At 54.8% G+C, this 15,839-nt stretch overlaps 1 protein-coding gene across 1 annotated transcript in view; it reads right to left on the minus strand.

The window, feature by feature from the left end:
* Window positions 1-15,839, minus strand: part of TNRC6C (trinucleotide repeat containing adaptor 6C) — a 109,101-nt gene that overhangs the window by 32,469 nt on the left and 60,793 nt on the right. Inside the window, exon 5 of the mRNA XM_054593132.1 lies at window positions 5,262-7,871. Within this exon, the coding sequence (XP_054449107.1) occupies window positions 5,262-7,871 (2,610 nt within the window). The remainder of the gene's footprint in view (window positions 1-5,261; window positions 7,872-15,839) is intronic.

Here is a 15,839-nt window from a genome sequence, read left to right on the forward strand (position 1 = left end):
CCTGGCGATGGCTAAAGTGACATGCCCAGGAGCTGAGAATGGGTAGTAAAATGGATAAAGAATAGTCTAGACTGAGGTCAATGTGGGCAGTACACTTCCACTTTTCGGAGTGTCACGTGGCACCAGCATTTCACTTCCATCCGCTGCTGGGAGAGGGGCCCAGGCAGGACTCCTGGCCTGCTCGGCCCTGCGGCTGGGCCAGCTGGGATCAGGTCCCCAGCAGCCTTCGTGTTTGATCCCACTCCAGCCCCCAGTCCCTCCCAAACCACTTCATTCCCGCAGAGCCCGAGTCGGGCTCGTGCGCGCACTAAGTCACCGGGGCCGTGCCGAAAGGGTCCGGTGACGGGCCGGCTCACGCGGCACGACAGCCACTGTCTCAGGCAGCCCGCGGTCTCCGATCAGAAGGCGGGCACAGGGACATCCCCTAGGTAATTGCTGGGTCATGTCTCCAGCACGGGTCTGAGCCAGGTCCCAACAACCCGTTTACAAAGCCACACGGCACTTCCTCAGTTTGCGTTCTCCCCAAGCTCGTCGGAAAACTACACCAAGAAAACACGAATGAGACAAAAATGATCGTCCTGTAGCATTTTCTTCCATAAAACTGGACACATAAAAAACCAAGTAATTGAGAATCCCTATTTTATAAGACAGAGATCAATACCCTTAAGTGGCGACGGTCAACAACCCAAACTCTTAAGTGAAAATTTTGTAAAATCTGTTCAGGTCAACAGCAAAGTGGCAGACGACCTAAGAAAGACCAACTCTGTAATAGCAGACGCTTCCCCAGATGGTCCTCAGGTACATGAATGGCCCTGTTTGGAGTGCAGCATCCCAGGCAGTTCATGGAGTCCAGTCTGGGCACGTGTTCAAGCCACCAGCTCCCCTGCAGCATGGCCGGTGCTGTGCCTGCGGCTCCTGTCACTCGTGTGGGCTGCCCGCATGTCTCAGTCCCCTCCCGGGAGGGCCATGGGCCGACACTGGTAAGCCTGAGCAGAGAGGGCCGCAGGAGCCGGTCCACTGTCACCGCCACGGAGGGGCTGGCGTGGGAGGCCGGCTGCGCTCCCCCCGGCTCGAGGGGAGCCCGGCCGGCAGTGCCAGGCTCAGACTGCCTGCGCTCCTGAGCGAGGGCCCCAGGTAAGGAGGGCGGGGCAATGGCTCAGTGCGGCTGCTTCGTGTCGTGGTGGAAGGAGAGACTGTTATAAATGAGGACGCTGTGAAGTAACCCCACCACGTGCCGTGCGACCCACTGAGCCTGACACGGGTTCTGCGAATGGGCTCACCGCCTGGAGCCCTGCGTTCCGCTTCATCCATCTCTGTCAGGGGGTGACCGCTTCCACGCGAGTGTTGCAAGCGCGGATGTTGCCTAAGCTGCCTTCTCTGACGTTTGGTCTTGATGTGCGGTTTGTTAAAAAACGATCGACAAATATTTTGCAGATAAAAAGACAATGGTTGTGGACCTTCCCACAAACCAGAAAGGGCTGTTTGCAGGGCAAAGCTCGCATGTAAGAGCTGATGCCAAGGGAAACAAAGAGAGGAAGGAGAACGAACTGTCCCTGTGTGTGTGGCTCTGTCTGGGGCGGGGGGTGTAGTATTTTAGAAGTGGCGGTGGGCACGGCCTGTTCCCACCCAGCTGAGTGTCATCTCTTCCTTGCCACTTGTGCCCTCAGGAGACTGCTTCCCCCTGTAGAAGGGGGTCACCCGAGCGATGCACGAACAGGCCCTTGTGGTCACCACATTTAATGCCAGGGGCCCGTGCCAGGCACAAGTCATTTGCCAGGGAGTCAGAGGCTGCAGGGTCCCATCTGGCTGGGGGACCAGGGGAGACTTGGAGGGCATGGCTTCTGGATTGAGCGCAGGAAGGAGGACCCCCTTCGATCGTGGGTGAGCTGCTGCCCGCCCACGATGAGAACCACACAGCTGCCCGTGCGCTCCGGCTCCCTCCCACCTGACCTCGGACCCCTGCCCCCGGGCCCTTCTCCTCAGCGCCGCCCCCCGCCCAACGCACAGCCCCGCGGGCTTCCGTGCCCCGCACTTCCCTAGCTAGAGCGCACGGCCCACCGGGGCCGGGAGTCCGTCTGCATTGTCCCCTGCCGGACCCCCGCAACCAGAGCGCTGCCTGGCACTAAGTGAGTCTCAATAAACACAAGCAGAGTAAACAAATGTGTCCCCACTGTGGACCTGGGACCTCTGGGTCCCATACGTTGCCCAGCAACCCTTCAGGGACCCTGGTCGGCTCTTTTCCACTGTCCCCACGGCTTGATGCAAGCTTCGCCTCCGCTCCGCCTTCCCTTCCGCCCTCTCGGCTGGCGCCCCCCATGCCCAGAGGAGGAGGGCACCAGGGTGCGCCCTCCTCCGCAGGCTGCAGACTCCCTGCCACCCACGGGGGTGCAGGGCCCCCTCCCTTTGAGCCCCTCTCCCTCTCTGCTTGCCCCTCTGTCAGCTCTTAAATGTGAGCAAGACTCTATCGCCTCAGACAGCGCCTCTGCTCCTGACCGTGCCCGCTGCCCATCACCACCCTCCCCTCGTTGTACCTTCAGCCCCACCTACTGTCACCTCCTGGGGACAGGCGCCTCCTGCAGGGCTCCGATGGTGGTGGCCGATGCAGCTGCTGCTCGCCTGCCCGTGCTTGGAGCTACCTCTGCTCACCTCTCTCCTTTGCCCCCACGCCTTGCTGCCGCCCCCTGCCTCCGACCCCCACGGCCACTCCAATCCAGGCCACCGCCATCGCCACCGCTGCGCCTGCTGGGCTCAGGCTCACTCCTCCGGCTTAGCTTCCCACAGGTCTGTTCTTCATTTTATAGCGGCAGTGGCTCTGCAAATAAGCCTCACTGTTCATCCTCTGCTTCCACCTCCTCACTGGCTCCCCAGACCCCTGGGGACAACCCAACTCCTCCATGTGGCCTGAGGACCACACCGGACCCTGCCCCAGCCTCCGGGAGGCCTTCCTGCCACGGGCCCCACTCTCCCCGAGCTCCAGCTGCTCTGAACTTCTGTTCCTCAAACTCGCCCCTGGCCCCCTGCCTCTAGGCCTCCTGCGCCAGGCCCCCCTTTGTAAACACCGCTCGGCCCGGCCCTCTGCAACCCAAGCCTTGCTCAAGCACGCCCATGTGTTGTGCCTTCCTGCTCACAGTTGGCACCACACTAACCGTCTGGCACCTGTCTTTCTGCCTGGGTGGAGGTTCGAGGCGCCGAACGCCCGCCTTCCACGCTGCTGCGCCCTGCGCGCTACGCCAGCACACCACAGGCATCTGGCCGTGCACTTTGGGTGTTCACACACCCAATAAAAGGATGGAGGCACTGGTTCTCGGCGCAGGACGGAGGATGGGCCAAGAGCACGAGGCCCTGCAAGCCACGCGGCGTCCTCGGGCGACCGCAAGCAGGGCCGGGCGGCTCGGAGCGGGGAGCCAGGTCAGGTTGCGGGGTGGAAGCGACCCGCCGGGGCTGGGTTTCTGTGGAGATTCGGTGGCGGGGGGCGGGCAGATTCTCTGCTTACAACAGTTCCAATGATGTTTGATGGCCAGAACAAAATTTTTTAACCCAAATCTCTGCATACGACATAGTCAAGGGGCACAGGGCGTCCACCGCGCTTCTTCTGCGAGCCCACCCGTATCACAGAGGCCAGAGTTAAAACGACTGCACTTCCAGACTCACTGGTAGGTTGGTTTCTGGATGCAAATTCGGCCCCATGTGTAAGAAGCCTGGGTGAAGGGCCAGGGGAGAGGGTCGCTGCCCTCGGTCTTGTCTGCGTGGCATGCTGAGAATCTAGGGGTGGCGTAAAACTCGCAGGAGTAACTACGGATACGTGGTTACAGAGCCAGGGTTCAGACAGGCCTCAGCAGGCTGGGGGCTGGGACCCGACGCTCTCCCAGAAATAAAGCTCTATGCTTGGGGTCAAGGGTCAACTGCCTGAGAGCAGTCCCAAGCAAGGAAGGGCTTCACAGCAGCCTTAACAAAAAGAAAAGCTTTACATCATCAGCTCAATTTAAGGTAAACCAAGCAGCACGTCTCAAAAAGGCCGAGTGAGACTCCGGCGGCGCCCCTGGCAGCGTGATTTCAGGAGGGAGGCAGGCTGCTCTCTCCACTGCTTCTGCGTTGGTCCAACCGCACTCACAGCGACAGCACTGGTTCTGGGCACGAGGACCCAGAGGATGGCAAAAAGGACTGGAAACCATGTCTGTGAGGGACAGCGGCAGGAGTGAGGACTAGGTCCCGGACAGTGGGAAGACGGGGCATGAGGACTGTATGCAGGCACCTGGGGTTCTGCAGCCTGAGATGAGAAATCAAGCCTCGTCTTGCCCTGCCCCACACTACACAGCAAGTCCAGGACCTGAAGGGAGGCGGACTGGGGCTCCGCCCGCCGACAGGACAGGCAGAGCGGCGGGCGGGGCAGGCGCGGGCGGGCAGAGGGCCTAGAGCGCTGCGCGGGGGCCTCTGGGCAGCAGCGCCAGCCGCCTGGGGCGTGCGCAGGAGAGGGGCCCGGGCCGCGCCCCCCGCTCACCGCTCCCTTCCGCCCTGGGAGCCCTGCGATTCGGGGAGCCCGCGCCCGCCGGGAGAACAGCAACAGCCTCCCCCCATGGACCCGCACTCTCAGTAGAACGCTGAGTCCTGCAGCGACAAAACCCAGCTGCGTTTCCTCTGTGCCCTCACAGCCCCTGCTGCTGTTTAAACTCTGTCGTGATTCCCGCTCCCCGTGGGCAGGCTCCGGTCTGGATCGCCTCTTCTTTTCCGCCACGGTACCTAGTAGAGTACCTCACACAAAGCAGACCTCAAAACCCAAGTTTTAGTTGGGTTTTAAGATCTTTCTTTCAACTGAAATCAAAGCATGCCTTATACTGTGGGACGCCATTCACATGCTACGAAGCCAGTTTCATTTCAGTGTTGACCACACATCAGAGCCCCGGGGAACTTTAAAAATCGCCCACGGACGGGCTTCCCTGAGACCGAGGACACCGGCCCCGCGCCCGGAGAGAGCCCTTGCCAGGGCTGGGTCGGGGTGGCTGGCTCATTGCGTGGAGAAATGAAGACTTTGTGCGCGAACACGGACTCTGCTCCGGCCCCCATCTCTCCCCAGGAGGATGCAGCTCTACTTTCCTCTCGGAGGGAAAACTACCAGGCAACTGCTTTATTCTCTGCCTCTACATCACACTGAAATGCAGCACTGCAAGGTGACGGGTACCCGGCGTCACTTGCTATGGCTGCACGCACACCTAGTGAGAAGAAATGCGCTTCTCCTCCTAAAGAACACAAAGCCCCTCCCGTACCTGGACCGAGCAGCGGTGACCGGTTCAGCGGGGCGCTGGCCGGGTGCGGCGGCGGCGGCGGCGGCGGCGCCACCTCGGCTGTGCTCGTGCTGCTGTTCGTGGTGGCGGCAGGGGCGGCGGCCGCCGCGGTGCTGCTCTGGAGGCCCGGGTTGTTTCTGTCCCACATGTTTACAGCCTTGTTGTTGTAATTGCTTGGGTCACCCCAAGCTGAGGTACCATCGTCGATTTCCATTTTGCGTCGAATGGATGGCGGAGAAGGCTCTTCCCAGCCCGTGGCTTCGCTGCTGTCCTTCTGCTTGACGGGGACCGGCCCCCCGATCCACCCTGTTCCTGTCTGTTTCACGGAGGCGGCTCCTCCCCAGTTACTCACGTTGTTGTCTTGAGGTTTGCTCGCCCAGTTCTGCTGGGGGCCGGGTTTCAAAGACTCTCCCCAGTTTGCCCCTGGACCCACCTTAGCATTTGTGCCGCTGCCCCAGCCACCGGCCCCAGGCCTCGCAGAGTCATTCCAGCCGGACCCCGACCGGCTGCTGTCAGTGTCCCACCCAGAGCCATTTTTTTTCCCCTCCCCCAGGTGTCCAAGGACAGAAGAGGGGTCTGCCCAGTCTCCGCCTCCTGCACTCCAGGCTGCATTCGGCTTTTGTCCATCTGCCCAGTTTTGAGATTTGGGCTTCTGGGGCTCACCCCAGGTGGGCGACTTGTCCTCCTGACTTACGGTCCCACTCCAGGCGTGGCCGCCCTTGGCAGCAGCAGCGTTAGGAACAGCAGTTGAGCTGACCGAGTCCCCCCAGACCCCGGGGCCGTTTGGCGCTCGGTTGCTGCTGTCCCCCCAGCCGGTGTCTGCTGGCCCAGCAGCAGGCGGCGAGCTGACCCACCCAGATACTGAAGAGGTATTTGTACTGTTCATGATGGACCCATCGTTCTTCCCCCCTGAGTGTGAAGGCTGAGTAGCTGCACAGCCCCAGGCCTCTGTCCCATTGTCATTTTTCCGCTCAGACCTCGGGGACTCTTCAAATTCCCAGGCAGTGTTTTGCTTTACTGGAGTCTGTCCCCAGCCGGTATTGGACAGGACTCGCGGGTCAAGATCGCTCCTTGGCAACTGGATGTGCCCTTGGTCTAGAACTCCCTTCTCCCGCCGCCGGCCTTCGGCCCCTTCCCTCCCGGCACCGCCTTCACCGTGACCGCCAGAGCCCTCGCTGCTGCCTTCGCTCGCCGTGGTTCCGGAAGAGGCGGCCTTGGCCCACGAGCTCACGTGGTCACCGCCGGGCTGCATGGCAGGGTTCTGGCCGCTCACACTGGGGCCGTCCCACCCTGTTGACCCTTTCCCATTGACGTCGCCACTGGAATGCTGGTTTGGGGGCTTCCCCCACTCCCCACTCACACCGTTGGCGGTGCTTCGGCTGGGGTGGCCCCACGCGCCAGAATGGATGTTCCCGACGCCGTTGGTGCCGCGGCCCCGCCCCCAGGCGAGGACCCCGGGGCCAGCAGGAGGCCCCGACTCCCAGGCGGCCCCTGTGCTCCCTTCCTTCTGCACAGCACTGCTGGGTCCATTTTGTTTAGCACTTAATGCTGAGTTCACAGTGTCTCCACTCCCCTGGCTGAACCCAGAACTGCTATTTCCTGTGGCAGGGTTACCGGGGGACAGTCCCCACACAGAACTGCTGATTCCTTCGCCCCCACCCCCACTGACTTGAGAGACTGATGATCCGTTAGCACCAGGAAGGCCTTGCAGGTGGGGCGGGAGGATGGCCCCCACGCCGACAGCCATGCCCCAGTTCGGCAGTCCGTTTGTCTGCATTGCATTGATAGGGTTTGCTGAAGAGTTCACGGGGTTAGTGTTATTTGGTCCATCAGTGTTAAGGTTCTGAGGTTGTACGCTGAAAGACACATTCTGAGACGTGGACGTCTGTGGTTCTGTGCTCTCCTGCGGCAGCAAGCTCCCCCACGCGCCCAGCGTGCCCGCCGGGCTCCCGTTCTGGTTGCCCACGTTGTGACCTATGGCACTGACTGGACTGCAAATACTGGAAGGGCTGCCTGTGGCCACAGTCCCTTCGTGTCCGAGGACAGGCCAGGCAGCCGGGTTGGCGCTCGGGTTAAGGTTGAGATTAATGCCGGCGCTGGGGGTGGAGGCGCCCCAGCAGTTCTGACCCCTCCCGTCCCCCATCAGGCTGTCCATTTTCCCGTCCCCGGCCCCGAGGGGGCAGTGCGGGAGGCCGGAGCTGGGGCCCGCGGCGACGCCCCACGCCCTGGCCGCGCTGCCGCTGCCGTTGGCTCCGCCCGCGCCAAGGGCACTCGGGTTCGGGGGGCTTTGGACGAGTGCGCCGTTCGTGCCGTTACTGCCATTGGTCTTCTTGGCGTGAGCGGGGAAGCCGCCCGGGGCGCCCCCCGTGGCCATGCTGCTGCTCTCCGAGCCGCAGTTGGAGGCGGAGTCAGTGTCTGTGGTGCATTCTGAGGCGGACTCCGTCTCCGCGCCCGTGATGGAAGGCCACGCCTCCTTATCAGTCCTGTCTATTATCACTTGATCCCAGCTGCAGCCGGCTTCGCTTCTGAAAGTGGGCTGCTGTCCCCAGTGGGGGCTTTCATAATGATCTGCCAATCCACTGTGACTGAGATCTGAAAAAGATGAAACAAATTCAGAATTAGATTTTCCTCCCGTGTCAAGGAATCAGCTTTAGCTAGTCATTGGAGGAAGTTCATTATTTCAAGCTTTCAATTCTGAATGACAAATGCTAAAAAAATGACTTAGAGAAAAAAGTTGTTTGTCTTCTTAACAGCTCCTATTTAAAAAAGAGTTAACGTTGCTCCAATTCTATTTATTCCTGCCCCTATACCACATAGCATCCTCTCGAGAGGACGCAGGCGGCACTCGAGTCTCTGAAGGCACCTGCGGTACAGGAAGCTGCTTCGCATCCCGGAACCGAGAACAGCTGTGCCCCGCCTGGGGGCCCCGGCTCCGGGAGGCCCGCCCCGAGTCCTCCTGGGCCCTCTCGCACGAGCTGTTGTTCCCCCGCAGACCTCTAACTAGGCCCACAGTGCTACACAGAGCTAAGGTGTGCTCCGTAGAGAACTGTAAACGCGCTGCAGAATCGTGCACTAGAGGCAGCCTTTGAGGACCTGGGGGCGGGGTGCGCAGAGGGAGGAAGAGAGAAATACATTACAAGATGCAGCCTTCTGTTACCAAGCGTCCTAAGCGTTAGGAATGTTTTCTTACATTTATGCTACTTAGTGATTTATCGCTGGTTCCTGTGCATTAATTAAAAAATATTCTCTAACCCCAACCTGGTATCTTACTGGACCCCTGAGGACTCCTTCCACAATTGCTCTCTATTCCTTAAATGAGTCTCCTCTTCACACAATCTCTTCCTATAGTATTTCTATCACTTTGCTCTTATGATCCTTTTAAAGAATCCAGTATTTGGTATCTGCATTTTATCTCCTCAGATTTCCTAATGATTTGAGTATTTCTAACACTGGAATCAAAATTATATTCCAATGAATTTTCCAGCAGACTTTATTTGCTGTATCACTCAAAAACAAAGAAAAAGTGATATAAAAAAATTAACTTGTACATACAACAAATTCACACAATTTAGAAATCCTTGAGTTTCTTTTTAGTATGGCATACAGATAATCGCAATAAAATATTTCTTCTCTTTTAGAACCTTCCATCATTATGTTCTATTCAAATTTATTTTAACAAGGAAAATCTTACTCGTGGACAGTCAAATTGGTTTCCCAAAAAAGTCTCTTAAAGTTTGATGGAGCTAAAAAGAAAAAGAGGAAGTATGTAAAGAATATCAGTATCACTAGAAAGAAGAGGCAAAGCTAACTTCGACCTTAAAAGCAAACAAACAAGAAACCGAAACCACTTTTGCTGCCTGATGTGAAAGGGATGTAATGAGATGGAACAATGCTCTAAAGCAGGCAGCCTATTCCAGGCAAACCCCCCAAAGGAGAACGGAGACAGGCAATAGACAGCTTTAAGGATGTAAGTTATCATAAAACAACAAAGTTTTCTACTGACAAGTATTAGGGGCTGGCTCTGCAACCCTGGTTTAAGACAATTTCCCCTGTTGGCTTTGCACATACTACAAAAGCTAGCTTACGGAATAACTAAAGAGATACACGAGTCACTCATCGGTTAGCGCAGAAAATGAGACCGACTTAAAAACAGACTCTCGCTGTTACCAGGACACCCAGAGCAGCTCCCTCTCCCGGGGCTCGCCCGACAGCACAGCGCTCGCTGCCACCCGCCCAGCGGCCGGAGGTGAGCCGCCCCGCGGCCCGGGCCCTCCTCCCCCGCACGGGTGCCTTTTGAATACTTTCCATTCCTTTTCTATTCCCCGAAGGCCACGCTGTAAAAGGATCAGCTCTTCGTTAATGGTTGACTTTGAGGGTTTTTGTAAAATGCTTTGGACTACTGCCAGCTTGATGGACTGTGCTGGGTTATAGGTCAGGTTTGAAAAAGCTGTTTCTATCCTGAGGGATAAGGATAGTGTTCATTACCACCTAGGGACAGAAGGGAAGGGGCTAGCTAATAAGTGCCACTGGACAATGGACCAGCTGTGTGGCAGAAATAAAAGTGGATCCCTAACTCAAATCGTACATACAAATAAATGCTAGATGGATTAAAGACCGAACTACGAAAAGCAAAACTTTTTAAGGCTTTATAAGGAAGTATAGGAGACTATCACTATGACCTTGGGCACTGCATCTTCTTACAGAGGACATAAAAAAGTTGAAAGATTTGACTATAACATTAAAAACGTGTGTATGGCCAAAGACATCATATAAAGGAAGCCAGAAAACAAGACACAGGCAGGCAGGAGAGACCAAACCCCACAGAACGGGAAAGGGGCGGGAACAGGCAGCTCAGAGAGGAGGGAGCCCCTACGAAATGGCAGCCCCCCTCACGGGCGCTCCAGACACTCATTTTAAAAACGAGACGCCACACCGCACCTTGGATGGTCATTTTCACACTAACACTAGAGGACGGTAGCTCTTCTTGGGGGAAGGCAAGAATGGAATTGGGGGTGCTTTCTGTAACATTTCTAAAACAAGAGATCTGAAGGAAATATGGCAAAATATTATGCCAAATTTGTATTGTGAATGGAGTTTTATTTTCTGTGTATTTTCTCCTACTTTAAAAACATTTCAAAAAGAAACTGAAAAATGTTTAAATACGTCCTGGCTGGGTTGCTCAGTGGGTTGGAACATCACTAAAAAGCTGTGGTTCAATTTCCGTCCAGGCACGTACCTAGGTTGCAGGTTTGGTGCCCGGTCAGGGAGTTTATGGGAGGCAACTGATCGATGTTTCTCTCTCTCCCCCTTCCTCTCTCTCTAAAATCAATAGTAGAATATCTTTGGGTGAGGATTAAAAACAGTAAATGACATCTTAGAGAAAAGGAAAAATGCTTAGATATGGTATCAAATGAGGTAGCAGATGGAATCCCCAAAGGTACCCAAGGTAAGTTTCCAATGTTCTTAGATAATAGGAATGTTACTTAAAAGAGCAAATTTTTATTGTTAGAAAAACGTGATAACTTTACAAGAGCAAAGAGGTTCAGTGTGATTTTAAAACACTCTGACCACTGAGTTAAGAGTCAATTTCCGAAGGGGAGTAGCTCCCTCCCGGACCCCGACCGTCCCAGCTGTCTGCTTTCTCTAAACGGGACCACGCAACACTTGTCCCTTTGTGATGGGCTTATTTCACTTAGCCTAACACCTGCGAGGTCCACGCAGGTTCTAGTGGGTGCCAGGATCCCCCGCTTCTCCAGGCTGAGCAACATCCCCCCGTGCGTGGAGACCACAGCGTGCGTCTCCCTTCGCCTGCGCACGGGCAAGGGGTTGCCCCCGCGTTTGGCTGCTGTGGATGGCACGGTTACGGCCACGGGCGCACACCCGTCTGCTGCAGCCCCTGCTTCCAGCGCTTCTGGGTCCGTACGCAGAACTGGCGCTGCTTTACGAATTACTTCTCCTTGGAGAATGTTATGGGACGGAGCTCAAAACGTATAGACCTAGAGTTACGTTTTTGAGGAACTGCCATCTGGTTTTCAGCGTGGCTGCGCCGCTTTGCACGTTACCGCCGGCAGCCCGCACGCGCCGACCTCTCCACCTGTGAGCTGGCCCCCGCTGCCGTGTGGGCTGCACGACCAGCCTCGGGGCGGGAAGAGGTGTCTCACTGTGGCTTCGCTGTGTAGCTCCTTAACACTCAGCATGATGTTGAGCATCTTTTCATAGGTAAAGCAAAGATATTTTTAAAATCAAACTTATCTATTCTACTTAAAATGAACAAAGACAAAAGAACTACGTTGTTAAGAGGTAATAAAACATAAAACCGAATGAGTTTTTCTGTAAATATTGTAAAACAGCCCCAACATATGTCATCCTCCTACTCAGATCACTTTATTTTGAAGTTTTCTACAAATATTTGTAATCGAAATGTAAAACTGCTAATAGTAAATCTGAATCCAAAACTGAGCAAGGACATTTAACTTTGGGTATCGAGATGATAAAATGTAGAGGCAATGTCGCTGCTTATGAGAAAAACAAACAAGCGGAGGCCTGTTCATCTTGAGCTACATCCCTTAACATTCTACAAGAGTTACTGCGAAACTTCTCTATGAGAGAGCAAGAGGCTGAGGCGAGTGACCAGCCCCACACAGCGCCTGCCCTGCAAGGGCAGCGCTGATGGACCCTGGGACTCCACATGGTCATGGGCGGCCTTTGCCCTTAGAGCTTTCCAAGAGCAACAGTGGCCCAAGGGCCGAAGGCTAGCCCTGCAATTAAGGAGATAACCTTGTAAGAAAAAGGACCTTTTCATTCCCCTAAATTATAAAAATTCCCAAATTTCAGAAGAGAGTGAGCCATTAGGATAAAAACCAGCCACCCGAGCGAGGTGTCTCAGGGCCCGCGCAGCCGGAGCACAATGACACGGTGCCCACCGTGCAGCCCTCCCGGGGTGTGGAGCAAGGGCTCAGGGGAAAGGCACTTCTACGTCTCCCAGCGCCGGGGACAGCAGAGGGGCAGGACGTGCTGACCGTGCCTCTGGAGCCCTTCCGCCTGACATCCCCTGCACCCTGCTCCGGCAGGTGCCTGTCCCCACCTCCACGCCAATGACTGCATCTTGGAAGAACCTGTCCCCTACCTGGACTCTGTCTACCCCCTTTCCCTGTCTCACCTCAACCGACATTCCATCTGAGAAGCTTCCCTTCGCAGGCGGGGTCCTCAGACACGCTCACACCGCAGCGGTCCTTCCCTGCCGGCTCACTTAGACCAGGGGCTGGCGAAATCCCCTGCAAAGGGCCCGACAGTAAACACCTAGGCGTTGTGGGCCAGATGGTCTCTGTCATACTGCTCGATTCTGTCCTCGAGGTGCAAAAGCCACCAGAGATGACAGGTGAGGAGAGAGCTGGCTGCCTCCCGAGCCCTTGTCTCCATCATGGCTACTGCGGAGCTCCTCCCGCGTGGGCGCCATGTGGGGGACGAGGCAGTGAGCCGCGCGGGTTCCCTCCACGGAGCCCGCTCCACACGCGCGTCCCGGTGGGACTGCCACTCCCTCTGCCAAGTCCACGAGGGCCAGGCCTGCTGGCTTTTGCCCTGTTTTTCTCTAGAGCTCAGCAGAGCTTCTGACACAGTGAGTAAACGTCTACTGGATGAACAAGGGAATGAATGAAGGTTTTTATAAATACTTGAAAGCGGCTTGCCAGTAACATAAGATGACGTTGCTTCAATTTCAGTCAATTCTGAAGCTTCACATCGAGCTTAAGTTGCCATGTTGACTAACCAACTTAACTGGAGTTATCTGCAAAGATACTGGATTATCTATTCAGACAAAGTCACAGAAAAAGAACTGAAACTTCAAAATCTTTATTTAGAACAAACTACCAGTGACACCACAAACCTACAACTAAAGCACAGGCCCTTCAGAGACAAGCCACAGGACCACAGCCGGCGCTTCGGCGCGATGGCATTTTGTCTGAGACAAGGCAAACCTCGCGCCTGCCGTCCCTTCCTCCCAGCCGGGCAGTCTCCGCAGTTCCGGGGGAGTGTGGCCTTCAGGCAGCCTCGCGGCTGCAGGTGTCCGGCCGCGGGAGACGAGCCGGGCAGCGAGGGCCCGCCCCCAGCGTCAGCCCCCGGCAGCTGCTGCCAGGGAGCGGGCTGCCGCCACGGGGCGCTGCTGCCTGTGCCCTCCGTCTGCTACGTCGGCTGTTCCCGGGTGCCGAGGTCTTGGTTCTTCGACAGTATCAAAATAAACTAGGTCCCCAAAATAATAGCATTTTTCCAAGAAACGTACTTTTGGGGGCTTTACTGGGATCAAAACCAACATTGCATAACAGCAAGGTTAAGGGTGAAGAGGAGAAACCACTCTATGCCGCAGGCCCACACCTCCGGCGAGTGGCATCGTGTTGGCCGCTCCGGCACCTTCTTGGTGCTCCAAGAGCTTCTTACAAACGTCTCTCTTCCTTCGCCCTGGGGTCCCACACTGTGCCTCCCCCTGCACGACCCCATCTCTTCTCAGGGACCGCTCCGCGCCGTGACAGAGACGAGCGTGGGACGTGTAGGCTCTGTGCCTTGCTTTAGTTTTTCCTTCTTTTACTTTGTCTTGTTTTTTCATTTTTCCTCAAGAACTTTTAAAATGGGAATCAACTGTGACCTCTGTACTTTATTTTTATTATATTTTATTGATTATTCTATTACAGTTGTCCCCAATTTTCCCCTTTTGTCTCCTCCACCGAGCACCCCGCACCCCCTCAGGCAGCCCCCCCACCGTTGCTCATGTCCCTGGATGGGTCATGCGTGTAAGTTCTCCGGCCACTCCCTTTCCCATACTGTACCTTACATCCCCATGGCTGTTCTGTAACGCCCTATTTGTACTTAATCCCCTCGCCTCTTCACCCATTCTCCCCCACCCCCTCCCGTCTGGCAACCGTCAAAATGCTCTCCGTATCCATGATTCTGACTGTTCTTGTTTGCTTAGTGTTTTTTAGATTCATTTGTTGATATGTATGTGTTTATTGCCATTTTGTTGTTCATGGTTTTGATCTTCTTCCTTTTATAAAATAGTTTCCTGTAATATTTCATATAATAATGGTTTCAGGAACTCCTTTAGTTTTTTGTCTGGGAAGCTCTTTATCTGTCCTTTGATTCTAAATGCTATCTTTGCTGGGTAGAGCAATCTTGGCTGTAGGTCCCTGCTTTTCATGACTTTGAATATTTCTTGCCAATTCTTTCTAGCCTGAAAAGTTTCTATTGAGAAATTAGCTGACAGACTCATTGGAACTCCCCTGTAGGTAACTAACTGCTTTTCTCTTGCTGTTTTTAAGATTCCCCCTTTATCTTTAACCTTTATCATTTTGATTATGATGTGTCTTGCGGTGGGCCTCTTTGAATTCATCTTTTTTTGGATTCTCTGTACTTCTCAAACTTCCATGTCTATTACCTTCATCAAATTAAGGAAGCTTTCTTTCATTATTTTTTCAAATAGAGTTCCAATTTCTTGCTCTTTCTCTTCTCTTTCTGGCACCCCCATAATTTGAATGTTGGAATGCTTAAAGTTGTTACAGAGGCTGCTTACACTATTTGCGTGTTGTTTTTTTTTTATTCTTTTTTTCTTCTTGTTCTGACTGGTGGTTTTTTGCTTCCTTATGTTCCAAATCATTGATTTGATTCTTGTCTTCATCTGCTTTACTGTTGTTTCCCTGTACATTGTTCTTTATTTCAATTAGTGTATCCTTCTTTTTTATGCTGCTGAGGTCCTCACTAAGCTCCTCGAGCATCCTTATAACCAGCGTTTTGAACTCTGCATCTGACAGGTTGCTTATCTCCATTTCATTTAGCTCTTTTTCTGGAGTTTTGATCTGTTCTTTCATTTGGGCCATGTTTCCTTGTCTCCTCATTTTGGCAGCCTCCCTGTGTTTGTTTCTATATATTAGGTAGAGCTGTTTGACTCCCTGTCTTGGTAGCATGGCCTAATGTAGTAGTTGTCCTTTAGGGTCCAGAGGCACAGCCTCGTCTATCTCCCAAGCTAGATACTGAGGTGCGCCCTTCATGTGGGCTGAGTACACCCTCCTCTTGCAGTTGAGCTTTGGCTGCTGTGGGCAGATGGATGGGAGAGATTTACCCAGGCCAGTCAGCTGCCTGAACTGGCTGTGACCACTGACCACCATCTCTGTCCTCCGTGGAGGAGCCGCTGTGCAGGGGCAGGATGGTGGTGCTCCGACGTGGTCTGTAGCTGCCCACTGGGTGCGCTGGCTCTGGAGTTTCTCAGGTGGTGCAGGCCAAGGTCAGCCCCCTCCTGTGTTCTGGGGCCCAGGGCCACCCTGCCTGACCTTTAAAGCAGTCGGAGATGGCTGCTGCTTGGGCTGGGCTTTGCAGATGCCCAAGCAAAGCCAAGCTGTGAATCTACGCTGGCTGCTGCTAATGCCGGGCCTGGAGCCACTTAGCAAGAGATACAGGGGCTGGGGGCTCACTCAGGCCGGCTGTTGCTTGTTTGAGAGGATTTAGGAAGCTGTGCAGCATGAGCCAAGACCAGCCATTCATGTGGAAAGGTCAAGTTAACAGTTTGGGTGGACCTGGAAG

This window comes from Pteronotus mesoamericanus, unplaced genomic scaffold (genome assembly GCF_021234165.1).
Source record: "Pteronotus mesoamericanus isolate MK-2021 breed Mesoamerican mustached bat unplaced genomic scaffold, CSHL_Meso_final scaffold_408, whole genome shotgun sequence".
Lineage (NCBI taxonomy): Eukaryota > Metazoa > Chordata > Mammalia > Chiroptera > Mormoopidae > Pteronotus > Pteronotus mesoamericanus.